General features: G+C 40.4%; 1 protein-coding gene across 1 annotated transcript in view; it reads right to left on the bottom strand.

The window, feature by feature from the left end:
* Window positions 1–8,600: 8,600 nt before the first annotated feature.
* The window catches only part of LOC126263288 (venom dipeptidyl peptidase 4-like), a 276,946-nt gene continuing 265,140 nt past the window's right edge, over window positions 8,601–20,406 (bottom strand). Inside the window, exons 13-16 of the mRNA XM_049960374.1 lie at window positions 12,953–13,147; window positions 9,961–10,121; window positions 9,657–9,868; window positions 8,601–9,557 (exon numbers count right to left, since the gene is read on the bottom strand). Of these exons, the coding sequence (XP_049816331.1) occupies window positions 9,459–9,557; window positions 9,657–9,868; window positions 9,961–10,121; window positions 12,953–13,147 (667 nt within the window). The 3' untranslated portion in view covers window positions 8,601–9,458. The remainder of the gene's footprint in view (window positions 9,558–9,656; window positions 9,869–9,960; window positions 10,122–12,952; window positions 13,148–20,406) is intronic.

The following is a 20,406-nucleotide window of genomic DNA, read 5'->3' as shown; positions in this document are numbered from 1 at the left end:
GTAGGTGGCAGCAAAATGCACTTAATATGAAAAACATATGTTTTTGGGGGTGTCTGGATACTTTTGATAACATATTGTAACTACCTATATTCACTGCTACCTGAAGAACATAGTAATACTATTTCTGTTTTATGCACAGTTATACACTTTTCAAAATAACAATAAATGGCAATAATCACATTAATTATTTATTTACTTTCCTAGTTAAACTAGACTCAACTTAATTGCAACATTTCTAATAAGACACAGTAGTATCCACAAAAGGGAAGAGTTTTTGTGTATCTCCCCTTTTTAGCACTCCACCAAGGACTTGGAGAACTTGAACTGGATGTCCCATTTGTGAGTTATGCAGTTCAGTAACTAAATTAGTAATTGCTGTTAAGAGACCTGTAGTCTCCCATGGTGAAAAATATTGTTACTGGAAAAATCATAAATTGAAATATTGCTTAGCATGGATACCTTCACCTTGCTATGAATGATGGCATTGAATGACATGACTGTAAGAATGGTCATAGTTCTATATATAATCTAGACTGTGGTATAATATTTTACTATTTATGAGTAGATACTCAGAGCTTCATAAAATCTGAAAATAAAATTAACCATCAGAAGATACCACACCACCTGCTGAAATAAGCAGTCACAGTTTTCTGCATGACTGCTTACTCCAGCTTTGGCGGCATTGATAATGCACACCAGTACTATGACAACTCTAATGGCTGTACATTGCTCAGGGGATGTGTACAGCAAGTGCCCAGCTATGGTACAAGATCTCCTAAATACTGAAAATTGTCCCCCCACAAGTAACAGAGTTATGACTTCTTCCTAGGTAGCAATTTGTCAACATAAACTCAGTCTCAAATACCAAACACATTTTCAGAATTCAGGTGGGTGATGTTGGATAGATGTAGCAAGCACTGATATTGGAATCTGTGACTCAGTGAGAGAGTTAGTTGTGGAGACATTATTTTCAGCACTCAGAAAATCTGGTACCACAGCTTTCTCCATAATAATAATTTGGCTTAACTTTTTCCATTCTGAATTTGAAGTTTGTACAAGGAATGTGAAAAACTGCAGCAACTACAATATGAACAGATAAATGTTTGCTCACTACATAAAAGAGCTGTTTAGTGGCAGACAGGCACATTAAAAGAAGAGTGTTGGATACTGTAAGCTTTCAGACAGAGTCCTTATTCAGATACAGAAACACACTTGTACATATTTATACACATACAACTCAAACATACACATATGACCACTGTCATCTCCAGGCACTAATGCTTGACTGCAGTGAGCAGTGATCTTGGCTAGAGCAGGTAGTGAGGGTACAGAAGAGGCATGGATGCTGTGGAGGGAGAAGGCTAACGGGATAGGGGTGAGTGAAGATGCTATAGTGACGCCTGTGGGAGAGTCTGGAGGTGTGACAAGGAGACGATGACAGGCTGCTAGGTACGGCATCAGGAAGATCTGCAGCAAAGGAGATATAAGGAACGAGAAATAACTATGTAGGTCCACTGGAGACGGAAAGGAGGGGGGATAGCAGGTATATGTGAATGTGACACTGGAGTGGGGGAAGGCACGTAGATGGAGGCAGCTGGAGAGGGAGATTAGTGAAGGTTGAAGGACATGTTGTAGGGAGAGTTCCCACCTGCACAATTCAGAAAAGCTGGTGCTGGTGAGAAGAACTGAGATAGCATAGGTGTGAAACAGTTGTCAAAGTCAGGTGCACCATATTGGGTGTGTAGTGGCACAACCGTTCAGGATAGGGAAAGTTAGTTTTGTGCAATATTCTGAGCACAAGTTACAGCCAGGTGGGGGCCAGATTGCAGTGACTCACGCATACCAACAGTTGCGAAATAGAATAGAGGCCACAGGGCCGTCAAAGTGCTGAAAGAGTATACATAGCAGTTTTGCATGTCATAAATCATAGGCAGAAGGATCCCCCTGGCAAACCTAGCATGTTATGAGTACGTGACGCGAAGCAGTGCGTATGGAAAAACAGGTGCACAGCTGCGTATAAACAGGTGCAGGTTTCTAACGAGATGCATTGAAGTGTGGCAGCTCTTCTGGATGGCAGAGCGTGTCACACCACCAGCTACACACAGCAGCAGATGGGGCACCAGCGTTCCAGTCCACGGCGGGTTGCTGGTTGGACCCTCTGAGGCCAACGCGGGGTCCATAGGCCGCCAGCCAGCGGTGGGCCACTCTTTGGCTCACTACTGTGGGCGGATGTCCTGACTTCCAACACACGCTGGAGGCATACCAAGGCAAGGGCAGCAGATTAGGACGCCAGATCTCGGGCGCTCGTTGTCACTGCAATCTCAGCCACACCAGCGAGAAGGACGCAGCTGGCCGCCTTCGGCTCAACCCAAGCGGCGCTGAGTCAGCAGGGACGCAGACCGCTGAGTCAACTAACAGCATCCTGATGATGGATAGCTCGGACGAGTCTTAATATGGTGCTTTCTACCTCCTTCCACTACATTTGGTCATCCTGATACATTCGGTGGCAGAAGTTGCCACTATAGGTGGCATGCTTAGAAACTGGGTGGTCCAGCTGTTATGCGGTGGCCATTCATGCTGACTGACAGCATCCACATAGAATGGCTCATGGTGTTAGCAGCTAAGTTGGTACACTACATCAATGTGGATAGACTGTCCTTACCCTCCTCATATTAATAAGCCGTTTCCTTTGATGTTGATCTCTACCTCACAGATGGCACTATCAGTATCTCCATTCACATAAAACATATCAACCATCAACAATACCTCCATATTGATTGCTGCCACACATACTGTGCCAAGAAGTTCTTTTTATACAATCTAGCCAGCTCTGGTTGTCACATCTGCTGTGATGAGCAATCCCTCTCCAAATATGGTGGGAGGTCTTCACAGACCGAAACTACTCTATCCACTTGTCCCGAAACGGACCTCCTGTGTATTGCCTCCTCATTCACCTACCATTCCCTACATACCTAGTAATTGGCCACAAAAGCCCATCTTGTTACTCAGTATCATCCTTGACTGGAACAACTGAAACATGTTCTCTGCCAGGGGTTTGTTGTGCTCTAGAATCAGAAATATCCTCAACATCCCATTTTTTCTCACTAACAACAAATCTTCTGAATTGGGCTCGTGAGTACTCTCCTACAACATGATTTCTATTCCTGCAAACCTCTTGACCTCAACCTTCATTATCCCCATTCCTCAACTGCCTCTATTCCTTTCCTTGCCACATTCCAACCTCACACGCACATGCTAACCCCCTGAAGCATCTGCATAGTTATTTTCCCTTCTCTGCCTCTCTCCTCTCCCCTTTTCCCACCTTGATCCCAGCAACCTGTCCATGCCCTGTCCCTATTGTACACTCCCACAGGCAGCACTACAGCATCTTCCCCTTACTCTGCTACCCCTCTCCCTCCTTGCCCCATGTCTCTTCTGTACCCCACATCCCACCCCAGCCAAGATTGCTGCTGACCACAGTGCAGCCTTAGCAGCCACAGGTGGCAGTGGCCATGTTTGTGTATGTGAGTTGAGTGAATGAATGAATGAGTGTGTGTGCGTGTCTGTTTGTTTATTTTACTGCATCTGAAGGAGGATCCTGTCTGACAGATTATAATATCCAGCAGCTGGTCTTCTTTTAATGTGCCTTTCTGCTGCTCAGCACCTTCTGTATGTTGTGAATGGCCATCTACCCATTTCAGATTTTCCAGTGTCTGAAATTACAACAGCTTACACAGAGTGTTCTGTTTTAGTCATTACTAACTAATTTAATTGGCATGATGCATTTCCATGGCACACTGTCATTTAAGGTGCTTTATTCTTGCCCTTCATGAATGCTTTAGAATTTCTGGCTTCACATGCTTGGTTTGCAATATGTAGAGAATGTTTGGTAGTTTGGATTTGCAGGAATATAATTAAATATTGAAATATTACCCCATTACCACAGCAATGGATATTAATATTTGTGAAGCACACACACACACACACACACACACACACACACACACACACACAGTGTTACAGCACCACAGCATTTGACTGTGTGAATATAATAAAATATATTTACAAAGCTTGAAAGAGATTACAAAATTCAGTATATTACATCATTGGTGCAAAGATAAATTTATGACACAGCTTACTGCGAGTATTTTATATGGCAGATAAATTACTCGATAATATACTCCAAACTGGAGTTTCCATTGTTAGATGAATTACTCACTAACAAAGACAACTTCAGTTATACAGAAGTTTTTGTATTGTTCAGTCCTTTCATTTATAATTCTCAGTACTCACTCTGTAAGGCAACACTCACTGCTTGGCCAACAGTGGGTGAGAATTGTATACACAGGGCTGAGGCTATTGCAAACTTTGTGAAGTAGAGTTGTGTTCCCAGGTGGCACTAGAGGAGCGCTGGGCGAAAGAATTTCCCAGGCACCGTATGAAGCAGCTAAGTGACTAGCCTGACAATGAGACAGAAAACGGAGCTATAATGCCAGGCCTCATGTCAAGCTATGAAAAGAACCCATGCTGATACTGCAGAAATCAATTTTCACATCTTCATCTAATGCTATATAAGTTCAAGATACACAAAAATTTTTGTACCAATGAGACAAACTCATTACAAGTCACCAACAAGAGCTGTACTAAAAAATTAAGAAACTTACAATAGTTCGCATAAATCAGTATTTCTACAACAAACACACAAAGTTAACAGCACATACATGCATAAAGGCACAGTCAAAAGCAATACGTCAAATGATAGCTGAAAGTGCCAGTTATCATCACTGATCACCTTGTATCACACACATTTTAATTATGTTTGATTGATGGTAATGTCATAGAACTCTAAATCCTTAACATATGTATGTAATATGAATACAGAGTTTTGAGGCCATAACTTGTCCCATTCTCCTAATGTGTTATATATGCTGATTTAAGATGTATTTAATAATTATTAAAGTAATTACTTATTTTAGTAATTAATAAAGTAGCATGTCATTTGAATATGGTGCAACCTAAGTAAATTGTCTGAGCAGCATTGAAAAACACTCAAGGAGCTATAAAGAGGCCATATTTATTTATAATTAAATATTTAGTAATATGAATATAATAGAGGGAAACATTCCACGTGGGAAAAATATATCTAAAAACAAAGATGATGTGACTTACCGAACGAAAGTGCTGGCAGGTCGATAGACATACAAACATACACACAAAATTCAAGCTTTCGCAACAAACGGTTGCTTCATCAGGAAAGAGGGAAGGAGAAGGAAAGACGGAAGGATGTGGGTTTTAAGGGAGAATGTAAGCAGTCATTCCAATCCCGGGAGCGGAAAGACTTACCTTAGGGGGAAAAAAGGACGGGTATACACTCGCACACACACACACACACACACACACACATATCCATCCGCACATACACAGACACAAGCAGACATTTGTAAAGGCAAAGAGTTTGGGCAGAGATGTCAGTCGAGGCGGAAGTACAGAGGCAAAGATGTTGTTGAAAGACAGGTGAAGTATGAGCGGTGGCAAATTGAACTTAGCGGAGATTGAGGCCTGGCGGATAATGAGAAGAGAGGATATACTGAAGGGCAAGTTCCCATCTCTGGAGTTCTGACAGGTTGGTGTTAGTGGGAAGTATCCAGATAACCTGGACGGTGTAACACTGTGCCAAGATGTGCTGGCCGTGCACCAAGGCATGTTTAGCCACAGGGTGATCCTCATTACCAACAAACACTGTCTGCCTATGTCCATTCATGTGAATGGACAGTTTGTTGCTGGTCATTCCCACATAGAAAGCTTCACAGTGTAGGCAGGTCAGTTGGTAAATCACGTGGGTGCTTTCACACGTGGCTCTGCCTTTGATCGTGTACACCTTCCAGGTTACAGGACTGGAGTAGGTGGTGGTGGGAGGGTGCATGGGACAGGTTTTACACCGGGGGCGGTTACAAGGGTAGGAGCCAGAGGGCAGGGAAGGTGGTTTGGGGATTTCATAGGGATGAACTAAGAGGTTACAAAGGTTAGGTGGACATCGGAAAGACACTCTTGGTGGAGTGGGGAGGATTTCATGAAGGATGGATCTCATTTCAGGGCAGGATTTGAGGAAGTTGTATCCCTGCTGGAGAGCCACATTCAGAGTCTGATCCAGTTATGGAAAGTATTCTGTCACAAGTGGGGCACTTTTGGGGTTCTTCTGTGGGAGGTTCTGGGTTTGAGGAGATGAGGAAGTGGCTCTAGTTATTTGCTTCTGTACCAGGTCGGGAGGGTAGTTGCGGGATGCGAAAGCTGTTTTCAGGTTGTTGGTGTAATGGTTCAGGGATTCCGGACTGGAGCACATTCATTTGCCATGAAGACCTAGGCTGTAGAGAAGGGACCGTTTGATGTGGAATGGGTGGCAGCTTTCATAATGGAGGTACTGTTACTTGTTGGTGGGTTTGATGTGGACGGATGTGTGAAGCTGGCCATTGGACAGGTGGAGGTCAACGTCAAGGAAAGTGGCATGGGATTTGGAGTATGACCAGGTGAATCTGATGGAACCAAAGGAGTTGAGGTTGGAGAGGAAATTCTGGAGTTCTTCTTCACTGTGATCCAGATCATGAAGATGTCATCAATTAATCTGTACCAAACTTTGGGTTGGCAGGCCTGGGTAACCAAGAAGGCTTCCTCTAAGTGACTCATGAATAGGTTGGCGTACGAGGGGGCCATCCTGGTACCCATGGCTGTTCCCTTTAATTGTTGGTATGTCTGGCCTTCGAAAGTGAAGAAGTTGTGGGTCAGGATGAAGCTGGCTAAGGTAATGAGGAAAGAGGTTTTTGGTAGGGTGGCAGGTGATTGGCGTGAAAGGAAGTGCTACATCGCAGCGAGGCCCTGGACGTGTGGAATATTTGTGTATAAGGAAGTGGCACCAATTGTTACAAGGATGGTTTCCGGGGGTAACTCACTGGGTAGGGATTCCAGACGTTCGAGAAAGTGGTTGGTGTCTTTGATGAAGGATGGGAGACTGCATGTAATGGGTTGAAGGTGTTGATCTACGTAGGCAGAGATACGTTCTGTGGGGGCTTGGTAGCCAGCTACAATGGGACGGCCAGGTAATCCTACTCCTAATGGTCCAACTCCCCAAGACACTATCCAAATTGAACCCTGCCTGGAACAGTTGCGTCCTCCGTCACAGCGGGACCCACCTCCTCTTCCTCCAGGAATTTCTGACTTCCAGCCTTGCCTTGTGACAGGATACTTTCCGGGACAGGATCAGACTCTGAATGTGGCTCTCCAGCAGGGATACAACTTCCTCAAATCCTGCCCTGAAATGAGATCCATCCTTCATGAAAGCCTCCCCATTCCACCAAGAGTGTCTTTCCGCCGTCCACCTAACCTTCGTAACCTCTTAGTTCATCCCTATGAAATCCCCAAACCACCTTCCCTACTCTCTGGCTCCTACCCTTGTAACCGCCCCCGGTGTAAAACCTGTCCCATGCACCCTCCCACCACCACCTACTCCAGTCCTGTAACCTGGAAGGTGTACACGATCAAAGGCAGATCCATGTGTGAAAGCACCCACGTGATTTACCAACTGACCTGCCTACACTGTGAAGCTTTCTATGTGGGAATGACCAGCAACAAACTGTCCATTCACATGAATGGATACAGGCAGACAGTGTTTGTTGGTAATGAGGATCACCCTGTGGCTAAACATGCCTTGGTGCACGGCCAGCACATCTTGGCACAGTGTTACACCGTCCGGGTTATCTGGATACTTCCCACTAACACCAACCTGTCAGAATTACGGAGATGGGAACTTGCCCTTCAGTATATCCTCTCTTCTCGTTATCTGCCAGGCCTCAATCTCTGCTAATTTCAATTTGCCGCCACTCATACCTCACCTGTCTTTCAACAACATCTTTGCCTCTGTATTTCCGCCTCGACTGACATCTCTAACCAAACTCTTTGCCTTTACAAATGTCTGCTTGTGTCTGTGTATGTGTGGATGGATATGTGTGTGTGTGCGAGTGTATACCCGTCCTTTTTTCCCCCTAAGGTAAGTCTTTCCGCTCCCGGGATTGGAATGACTGCTTACCCTCTCCCTTAAAACCCACATCCTTCCGTCTTTCCCTCTCCTTCCCTCTTTCCTGATGTAGCAACCATTTGTTGCGAAAGCTTGAATTTCGTGTGTATGTTTGTGTTTGTTTGTGTGTCTATCGACCTGCCAGCACTTTCGTTCGGTAAGTCACATCATCTTTGTTTTTAGATATAAATATTTAATAAGGGTTCTTTCAATTACAGTGATGAACACATGTGAGCAAAATATGTTTTTTGTTGTTTATTAGTGAGCCAGTAGATTTAGAATGGTCCATGAGGTCAGAAAATGACCAGTGAGGATCTCATTTCCTCAAATAGATTCATTTTATGGCTGATATGATTTGTGTAAAATATCATTAGGTTATTTCATGTACTCGTGGATTGATGGCTAGTTTCTTTTCTATGTGTTTCATTCTATGATTTTGTATACCATTAGTTCTTAAGATAATATGGTGTGTTGTTAAGCAATGAACTGTCTCCACAAGCACAATTATTTTATATCCTAGATATTTATTCTAAAAGCTGTTGTTTTCCAGAATGTTACAACAATTTCTTTTACGCATCAGCAGACGTAAATAACATTACATTGACAGCAACTAATTTGCAACACCTGTGATATGCTAGTCACAGTGCAGACAGTACTTGAGAATTCACTGTGGAGAATCATGTAAACATGTCCGATATATTTCTGTGGAAGACACTCACCAATGTTGATACCAATCTGGAATTTTTTGTCACTCAGTATAAACATATGCATTCCACATTATTGTCTTGCCTAGCAGAAGCCATAAATTTAAAAGGTGCTATTTGGTAAATATTTGAAAGGTCAAAGTTAAACATACACAATCTAGTGAAAAAAAGGTCATTATTCTATTTAAAAAGTAGATTCAAATGAAGAACAGATGTGAGAACAAACATTTATAAGTCAAATTTGCTTCTGAGGTAACTGGGTCCTTGTAAAAAATACAGAGAGCAATCTGAAAAGCCACACACAAACTATTCTGGAGTTGTATGAGTTTGGTTATTACATTTTTGGCAATCAGAAGACACCAGAAGAGTAATATACAGAATACAAAAGAAGAAATTTATGCTTTAGTCCTCTTTCTTTTGGCTGGTTTTTCAATAGCTTTTATACAAATATATTTACAGTTTGTCTATGAGTATATTCCCATTACAAAATGTTTTACAATATTTTGACAATGTTAAAGTATAGAACCCATAAAGTGTAATTCCGTGCTTTAGCAGTGAGAGTTACTAAGACATTTACTACTTTTGGATTCTTGAGAGTGACAGAAAAAATATATTTTAATTGTATTTAGTTCAATGAACAATCATGACAGTTCTTGAAATATGCTCAAGATCATCAGTACACTGTATCTTTACCACTCTAAAACTGAACATTCTTCCAAATATTTTTCCATTGTCTTATAAAGATGTGTACGGGCTTGGAAGAGGTCATTCCTTTCATCTGCGTAGCTCTGCAAGGAGGTAGTGACATAAAAGTGGTCAGTTAGTCAATTATCATGATTAATTATAGTCTGAATACTAAAATTAGTCTCTTCAGAATAGACACTTACCATTTGCCTGAAAAGAATATTTTTACTCTGTAGGTTTTTAGCAAGCAGCATAGAATGTTGATAGTTAACATTGTCATCCATTGTTCCATGAATTAAAAAGAATTTTTTGTTCCTTATGTTCTCAGTATCGTTGAGAACATCTGATGTAACATAGTTCTCAAGATTATCTTCCACTGTAGGGAGGCCCATATATCGCTCTGTGTACATGGCATCTGGACAACATAAACATATTTTTTAGACTAATCAAATAATGTTACTAATAAACACTAAATGTAGTTATTCATATCAGAACTTTAAAACATACGGTAGTGCAGCCAACTAGTTATGGGTGAAACAGCGATGCCACACTTGAATATGTTTCCTTTGTCTTTTGCCATGATTTGTGATGTCACATAACCGCCATAATTCCAGCCCCATACAGCAATTTTAGAACTCTCAATGAAGTTCAATATATCCAAAAGTCTCCTAGAAACAATTAAGTTTACATGTTTTTCAATATAGCAGTTCATTTTGGTGGCAATAAAGGTAAAATGAATGAAGCATTCACATTTTTTGTGGCTTAACTTAAGGAATATCTTTGCTATAAACAAATTATACCTTAAATAATCATTTACAGACAACAAGTTAAGTAATAAAAACTGTGAAAAATCCAGGATTGAATGTTACAATATTGCGAAAAGGGTAGTTGCTACTCACCATATAGTGGAGGTGCTGAGTCACAGATAAGCACAACAAAAAGTGATGGAAAGTGAGGTTTCAACCAACAAGGCCTTTGTTGAAAATAGAAACACACATACTCATGCAAATGCAACACACACACACATGACCACAGTCTCTGGCAGTTGCAGCCAGTAGGGAAAACTGTATTACTTATAGATAAAACGGGAGACTGGAGACTGATGTGATCTACAAACGAATGAGTGGTGTATAGTTCACATCCTGGCAGTTTCTTCACTACAACAAGAGAAGCACTTTAAAAAGTTTTAAGGGAGAAAGACTTAAAAAAAGTTTTACATGAAAGCACGGCAGCATATCTTGCATGTATAAACATTTTCTGAAATAATCTACTTACATTGGAAACCACACACACCAAAAAAAGTTTTGCATCACCCCGGTTCTCAGAACTCCTGAAGATAGACATTGACTGTGGATATTGTATCACACAGCCCCTTTGACTGTTCAGAGATGTCACTAAACCCACCCCAAGATGCAAACAACCATGTATGAGCAGTGCCTATTAGAGAGTGGGCGTCCAACAGACAATCAATTCCAGTCATTTCCACCAGGAAGGAGGTACACGGCTCATGTCTGTAGTTCAACCATGCCTAGATGGTCAATACCTCGGTTTGATCATGTCTGCATTGTTACTTTGTGCCAAGAAGGGCACTCAACAAGGGAAATGTCCAGGTGTCTCGGAGTGAACCAAAGCGATGTTGTTCGGTCATGGAGGAGATACAGAGAGACAGCAACTGTCGACGACATGCCTCGCTCAGACCACCCAAGGGCTACTACTGCAGTGGGTGACCGCTACCTATGGAATATGGGTCGGAGGAACACTGACAGCAATGCCACCATGTTGAATAATGCTTTTCATGGAGCCACAGGATGTCATGTTATGGCTCAAAATGTGTGCAATAGGCTGCATGATGCGTAACTTCACTCCCGACGACTGTGGCGCGGTCCATCTTTGCAACCACAACACCATGCAGTGCGATACAGAGGGGCCCAACAACATGCCGAATGGACCACTCAGGATTGGCATCATGTTCTCTTCTCTGATGAGTGTCACATATGCCTTCAACCAGATAATTGTCAGAGAGGTGTTTGGAGGCAACCCAATCAGGATGAATGACTTAGACACACTGTCTAGCAAGGTGGAGGTTCCCTCCTGTTTTGGAGTGGCTTTATGTGGAGCCGATGTATGCTGGTGGTGGTCATGGAAGGCACCGTAATAACTGTACGATAAGTGAATGCCATCCTCCGACCGATAGTGCAACCATATCGGCAGCATATTGGCGAAGCATTTGTCTTCATGGGTGACAATTCATGCCTCCATCATGAACATCTTGTGAATGACTTCCTTCGGGATAATGGAATCACTCGTCTAGAGGGTCCAGCATGTTCTCCACATACGAATCCTATCGAACATGCTTGGTATAGATTGAAAAGGGCTGTTTATGGACGATGAGACCCACCAACCACTCTGAGGGATCTATGCCGAATCGCTGTTGAGGTGTGGGACAATCTGAACCAACAGTGCCTTGATGAACTTGTGGATAGTATGCCACAAAAAATACAGGCATGCATCAATGCAAGAGGATGTGCTACTGCGTCTTAGAGGTACTGGTGTGTACAGTGAAATATTGTATCTCGGCTAAGACACAAGTTGAAAATATGGTCACTATTTTTTATTTACTTAAATTTGCCATATTTCGTGACAGTACCTTTTCTGTTAGATGTTTGCAAGGCGATATTAGTCTTGGCTTCAGTTGTCTAAGTATGATTCCACAATGCATCTTTGTCGGCTGCAGAAAAGACGTGGTTCAATGTGTTTGCCTCATTTTGGTGTTTCAAATACCTTTTCTTCAAATGTAGTTTCTTTTTTTTATGGTTAATACAAAAAAAATAGTAACATAATTCAAAATTATTTATGACGGCGACCTTCACATTGTTCTTCTGTCAACACACACCAAGAGTTAGCTGCTGACTGACTATAGTCAAAGACGACTCCAGCGTCAAAGATATTTTACACAACACACAAGCTTCCACTTGTAATCAGTCTCTTTGCTATTCTTCGATACATTTACTAATAGTAATCAATATGCTTTCACTCTCAAAAACATAAGTAAATTAACATATAATAAGGCAAATTACAATAAATTCTGACAAAAAGTATAAAAAAAAAATTTTACAATTTGGTATCGACAAATACAGTAAAAAAAATAACATCTCCCAGATCCATTACAACAGCAATCTGGACCACCACCTCTGAAGGTCTCGCTGTATGGTGGTACAACATGCAATGTGTGGTTTTCATGAGCAATAAAAAGGGCGGAAATGATGTTTATGTTCATCTTTATCCCAATTTTCTGTACAGGTTCCAGAGCTCTTGGAACTGAGGTGATGCAAAACTTTTTTTAATGTGCGTATGTTTCCCTCACAGGAAGTGATGCATCAGCAAAGTTATTGATGTAACAACATCAGCCTTTTTGTCGTCGAGCTCAGTTCTGAAGCACTGTTATAATGAGAAATCAGTTTTATGTGAAATTAAGAAGATAAATATGCAGTACTTTTACCTTGTAACATGAATTTGATCTTCAACTTCAAACTGGCCAAGATTTCTATAAACTTCATGCATTATCCTGTCACCTTTGCAGCCTGATCCCCTTCCTTCAATAACAGCATATACAACACTCCTGTTTACTGTTAAATATGTTCGCCAGTCCACCTCATATTTATCTGTTATGTCACAGGAAGACGGTGCACTGAACCTGCAAATTAGATTTTCAATACGTTACATCATATTATGATAAATATTTTATTATTATAATAATACTGGTATGCTTCAGAGCTAGTTGAAATGGACTTTCTTCTCATTCACCAAAGCAATAGCAGATTGGGTATTGCTTGCAAGAATGTAAAGAGATTGAAAAACATACATATCAAACTTTGAGAATCTTCTTTTCCAGGAACAGGAGTAAGGTAGAATGACGAAAAATAGTGTAAACTGATGGCAAAAGTTACACTGATTTGTATTGTAAGAGCAACTTTTGAGATTCAGAAATGAACTTTTATCCAAACAAATACAAACTCTAAGACTCAGATTTACGCTACTCAGTATCATGAATAAACAATCACTAGGACAGAAATTTGGCCAACAAACAAGAATAAATGCATGGAAGAAGCACTGAAGCACAATTTTAAATCCACTGGATGAGGTATTCCAATGCCAAATATACAATGCATATGTACTTAGTATTCATTCATTCACACATCATGTCCTATAAATTTCATTATGAAGGAGAGAAGTCAGGATGTGGAATTCATCACGTTATACATTAACAGGTGGAAGCAGCTACCGCAGCATACTTCTGTAAGATATACTAACAACACATTATGACTAGTATTAACCATCTCATACTGATTAATTGTGGGAATTTCTTCAAAATTACTTTATATGTGTTCTTCTATAATGAGAGAAAACCAGCTACGTACTTTAACCACTGTCCCTCCTCTTCAGTTACTAAGCTGCTGTTTTTATTTGATACTGTACTTCAGACAAATCATTTACGTAACTTTACACAGAGCACTATCAGCAGTCTATATACTGGAAAAGAAATCATGATCTGTTTAATTTAAATATTAGAATTACATGGAATATATATCCAAGAGCCCATGTATTCTGATAGCTGTGAGGGGCATTCAATAAGTAATGCAACACTTTTTTTCTTGGGAAATTTAAGTGGGAAAAACAAAAAAATGTGGCAATTGTTTTGGTACATCATGGAATATTTACACTTCAGCCTCTATAGTTACATGAAGTTCGAATAGGTGGCAACGCTATACATAGCCTTCAAAATGGTGTCTGTAATGTAGGTGCGTTCCAAGCAGAATGCTGTCATTGAGTTTCCATTTGGCAGAAAACCAGAGTACTGCAGATATTTGTAGATCATTGCATAATGTCTATGGAGACCTAGCAGTGAACAAAATCATGGTGAGTCATTGTGTGAGGTGTCTGTCATCATTGCAACCAGATTTCTGGTCAGCTGCACACAGCTGTGAATCCTGCAATGTTGGAACATGCGGACACTCTTATTTGAGGTGACTGATGACTCACAATCGATCAAACACCTTGCTGCACAATTGGACATCTCTGTTGATAGCGCTGACATACTTGTTCATCACCAATTAGGGTACTCAAAGGTAGGTGCCCACTGGTTTCCTTGCCACCTAACATAAGACGATAAAGGGCAATGAAGGACCATCTGTGTGGAATGTTTTGTGTGTTACGAGGCTGACCATGACAATTTCTTGTTGAACATCATCACAGACAACGAAACAAGGGTTCATCACTTTGAACTAGAAACAAAACAACAATCCATGGAGTGGCATCACACGACCTCTCCACTGAAGAAAAAGTTCAAAGCCACATCTTCAACTGGAACTCTGAAGATGTTATTCTGTTTGATGTTCTCCCTCACAGTGCAACAATCAACTCTGAAGTGTTCTGCGCTAACCTCAGGAAATTCAAGAAATGACTTCAGCATGTTCATTGTTACAAAAATGCAAACAAACTTCTCTTTCTTTACGACAATGTAAGCCCTCACACATGTCTGTGCACCTGAGAGGAACTCACGAAACTTGACTGAACTGTTTCTCCCCATCCACCCTACAGCCCAGCCCAAGCACCTTCCTACTTCCATCTGTTTGGCCTAATGGAGGAAGCACTTCACAGGAAGCAGTACATGGATAATGGGCATGTTATTGATTCAGCGAGATGTTGACTCTGGTGTCAACCAGCAGAGTGGGATCATGGGGGCATACTGGCCCTCCGAGCAAGGTGGCATAAGGCGGGTCATATTGAATGGAGATTATGTTGAAAAATAGGATTTTGTAGCTAAGAGAGTGGGGACTTATAGTGTACTGGAATCCTGAATAAAACCAACCTACTTTCAAAAATAAAATGTGTTGCATTACTTACTGAATGCCACTCATGAGTGTTGTAGGTGTAGTAAGAGCACTGACATACAAGCTAAACAAAAACAAACAATAAAATGTTTCATCAAATGATTTATCCAAAATTAAGAAAGAAAATATAGTGGAGAAACATTTTACATGAGTTTGAATGATGATCAAAATCATATACAGTAAATGAGGTGCCAATTAAGAATGCCATTCTCTTTCTTGATATTTGAAGGAATATCTATTGAAAAATTTTTGGATTGAAAAATTGCTGAAACTCTTTTACACCTTAAGGCATGGGTGATAGAAATATGTCAAGGCCACACACCAGTGGACTGCACAGTCTACATACTCCACTAGACAAATATCCTCTAGTGCTCTTTAAAGTTCTAAGATTCTTAGTCAAACCTCAAACTTTAAATTCTCAATCAGCATCCCATTTGCTGTACATGGTTTGAAGTACATTTAAACACATGTCAAATGTTTCCAGAATGAGATTTTCACTCTGCAGCTGAGTGTGCGCTGATATGAAACTTCCTGGCAGATTAAAGCAATGTGACAGACCAAGACTTGAACTCAGGACATTTGCCTTTCGCAGGAAAGTGCTCTACCATCTGAGCTACCCAAGCACAACTCACAACCCATCCTTACAGCTTCAATTCTGCCAATACCTCATCTCATACCTTCCCAACTTCACAGAAGCTCTTCTGTGAACCTTGCAGAACTAGTACTCCTGGAAGAAAAGATATAGCGGAGACATGGCTTAGCCACAGCCTGTGCGATGTTTCCAGAATGAGGTTCACAGAAGAGCTTCTGTAAAGTTTGGAAGGTAGGAGATCAGGTACTGGCAGAATTGAAGGTGTGAGGACAGGTCGTGAGTCGTGCTTGGGTAGCTCCAATGGTAGAGCACCTGCCCGCAAAAGGCAAAGGTTCCGAGTTCGAGTCTCGGTCCGGCACACAGTTTTCATTTGCCAGGAAGTTTCATGTCAAATGTTTGTCTAATCTGTTTCTTCTTGGTTCTAGACAAATCATTTCACAATACATATGGCCAAACATTAAAAAAAAAAGGTTCTAGTTTAAGTTTTGTTCAGAAAGCATGATCTTTTTTACTTCTCATCTGCTTTTATAGTGTATCCTATTCTCAAAATGTCCTGAATTTAGTATCTGATTCAAGGAAATCCACTTTGACAGTTAAATATCACATTAAAATAATTTCTTATACACAAAACAACTGGGCCTTGATGAGATGAACTTTTTGACATCTCATTTGCCTTCCCAGTGTGCTCTGTTCTCAGAATGTCTTAAATTTAATACTTGATTCAAAGGAACCTTTTTGACAGTTAAACATTACATCCATGGAACTTTTTATGTGCAAAGTAGCAAGGCCTTGCAGAAATAAACATTTCGATACTTCATTTACACAGCTAGTAGCAGCTGCTCATGAAATATCTCAGTTTTCCCTCAAATAAATAATTAACTTTTTTATTGCCCAAATGATTTTCAAGCAAATAAACCCCTTTTTATTAAAACTATTCCTCACAATGGTCAATTTGATGTCACATCTGTCCATTCCTCCTTTTCGTTTGGCTACGAAAATTTGAACAAAAACCCAATGCGTAATTTATAGTTAGGCTTACCATATGCCCAGGATTAACCTGGACAGTTGTGGTTTCTTTGTACTAACCAGGGTAATGTACAGGGTTGCAAAAATATCCTGGGATTGAGACTCTGATGACGGGAAAGGAGTCTTATAAAAATCATAAACCTATATGTTCGATATTGCGTTTTTAAGCATTCTCTTATGGCTGTACCTCTCTTGCCAATGATGAAACAAGCACTTATGTTGCAGGGGAAGAGTGGCTATGGGTTCCACCACTGCTTTACACTTAGTCATTTGGCAGCACAATAGGGGCAATGTGTTTATGTTTTTTTAATTATTTTATCTCTATTCCTTGTTTGTCTCATCGTTCAGCAATAGGCATAAGAAAGTGTGTGTTTAATGTTAAAATACAAAACGAATATAACTTTTTGAAATTATGTAATGACAATAACAAAGAACATATTTGCTGCACACTACGTACCAGTACAGAAGAATTTTCTATTGCACATAAAGGAAATGGTGATACTAAAGACCATGTGGAAACAGCTAAACATAGTATTACTGTTAATGCTACTGCTACACCAAAGTTTTTTAAACCCAAAGATGCGGTTAATGTGATCCGGAGTGTGCCACTAAAGATGCAACATTTTCACAGAAAACTGCTAGATATGAACACCATTTCTGAAAAAAGTCTTTTCTAGAAAAAAAATGCAGCTGAATAAATAAAGTTAATGTTTCACTAAACTGTTTTAACTAATTTCAAAAATGTGTCCTGTGTTGGATCCAAAATAATGTGGTAACATGTCACGGGTTGGATTGAAAAATAATGGTAAACCTATTTACTGGTTTCCACTTTACTCAGATATTTGACAAACAAAACAAGGCAACAGATTATCTCATTCACAAGGAAAATAATTAGTGCATGACATCTCCCAAGTAGGAAGGTGCACTTCCTTACATTCTGTGCAAAAATGCATATCTGTCAAATCACTACAACTGTACGATTACCACCTATTCTGGGAACTGGACAGTGCTTATTATTATGTTAGCTTTGGTGCTTGTTTTCTGCACCCAACCGTATTCATTCATGTACAAAATAAGTCACAAAACTTTTTGTCTTGAATATGTTTTGCTAGGTTAAAGATATTTGCAATCTATTTTCACATTAATGAACAGTCATAAATGGCTTTTAAAATAATGATCAGTGCTTTTTTGTAGTCATATTAACCATCAATTTAAGACATCAACATTGATTTTCAAGTAAAATTTTATATACAGAATGAATCAGAAGTCATATCCTATATGACAAAATCTACATTGGTGATTCAAAAGTCTTGGCCTGTAGGACAAAGTCATATTCAGGGAAACGACAGGAACAGTCATTCAAAGCAAAGAAGTGTTATAAACATGGCCTCTACAATGCATATCTTAAGAGCTATAAGCACTTATTCATCTTTGATGCTGTTAAATGACTCTCTTCTACAGTAAACTCTTTGCTTTTCATATTCTGGGAGGAGGTAATGTGGACCAAAAGAAGAAAAAATTTTTCTAGTTAACATGGGCTCTAGAATGCATACCTTAAGAGCTATGAGCAGTTGTTCGATGTAAGAGATGTATTTCATAGTAGTGAAGATGAATAATGAATACATCATAGCTCCTAAGGTATGCATTTTAGAGCCCATATTTACTCAACTTTTTTGCTTCAAATGATCATTCCTGCCATACCTCAGGAAACGATTTGTCCTACAGGCCAAAATTATTGAATCACTAATATAGACTTTGTCATATGGGACATGACTTCTGAATCACTCTGTATGTCATGAGACCTATGAAAGAGTTATATTACTAGCACACACAAAAAAAGAATAAATACATGATCCTAAGTAACAGTTTTTGTCTACGTATACAAATTCAGTGATACAACTGTTTTGTACGTCTCATGACAAATTATTGAATACAAATGCATTTACAATTTGGATTTTCTCTTTGATTTGCAGTGAGCTGAATACTATGGAACCCAGAATTTCATGCCACTCACAATGGTAAAACTGGCATTAAGAGGGAAACTGGGTATTGTCTTTCAGTCAATATGAATGAAGTGGAATGGAATCAATATTTTGAAACATAATGTTTCTGGGAGCTATGTCAAAGTTAATTTAAAATATGTTGCTTGTAAGAAAATGTATATTTGATTTAAAATTCAGGAGAATGCTACTTCTCCTGCTGAGTCCCGGTGAGAACTAATGCCAAAGCTGCAAATCATCCTACATAGGCCTCTGTACTGTACACAGTGCATGCGCTGCCCACCACAGCTGCTGTCCTCCAAGCCTGGGCATCTGGTGACACCCTTAGTAGAACACTGGTGGCAGTGATATATCGCACTGACACAGAGCCGGTTGTCAAACTCTCAGACTGGCCGGACTGAAGAACATTCTGTTTTGATGCGGGATAGTACAGAGTTCCACGTGCTGCTGAGAGGAAACCCATTGGCCCCTTTTAATCAAATTATCCACCAACCTATTTCAATTGCCTTTTTATAAAAAACTGTCCCAAAACTTTTAAAGTGTCGGCAACTATTGCAGTTTCATCAGATTTCTTTTCATACCATGACCCTAGTTTAAACAATGTTCTTGTTTTGTTTATGGTTTTAGGGCGCAAATAAACAATGTTCTGCTACCACCGATTTTTCCAGCTGTTACAGCCTGATATGACGGCGATAATCCATGCATGCACCTAACATGAACTGTACAAAATTGAATGGCTGAAGTAAGCCTTCGCACGTTGACATGGAATTTTGTGTATAACAGGCTTCCGAAGCGTCAAATCATCTTTCACAGAGCCAAGTAGTGCCCTAATTTTGGAAGGTGGACAGAATACACTCTTAATATTAAAATGCCTTAAAATTCTTCCAATCTTAGATGATATGACCGCAGCATAAGTAATTAAGGCCGCCAATCTATGCACCTCCAGTGATGGTCCAAACTCCATAGCCCAATGAATCTGCTTCTCTGAGTATCCATTTTCCTTAAAAACAGCCATCAAATGTGCAAGTCTTGGGTTAAATTATCAGCATCAGAAATGGTATATGTTCTGTGTACCAGGGTCCTAAGGACTCCACTGCATTGGTATGATGGATGACAACTCTTAGCATGCAGGTACCGACCACTGCGCATCGGCTTTCAGTGAACACCATGTCCCAGATTACTATCTGGTATTTTGTAAACCATAATGTCCAAGAATGGAAGCATCCTGTCACTTTCAGCCTCCATAGTAAGTTTAATCTTAGTCATCACCTTTCCCTCCTTCAACCCTCTCCCCCACTGCCCACCTTCTCTCTCCCATGGTCCACTCCATCTGACACAACCCATCAGTGCCAGCAAAATGTAGTCAGTTGGGACAAGGTAACCACACAGGTGTGTGTGTGTGAGACAGAGAGAGAGAGAGAGAGAGAGAGAGAGAGAGAGAGAG

Source organism: Schistocerca nitens, chromosome 6 (assembly GCF_023898315.1).
Source record: "Schistocerca nitens isolate TAMUIC-IGC-003100 chromosome 6, iqSchNite1.1, whole genome shotgun sequence".
NCBI classification, from domain to species: Eukaryota; Metazoa; Arthropoda; class Insecta; order Orthoptera; family Acrididae; genus Schistocerca; species Schistocerca nitens.
Note: the sequence above shows the minus strand (reverse complement) of the source record. Positions and strands in the feature narration are given on the sequence as shown.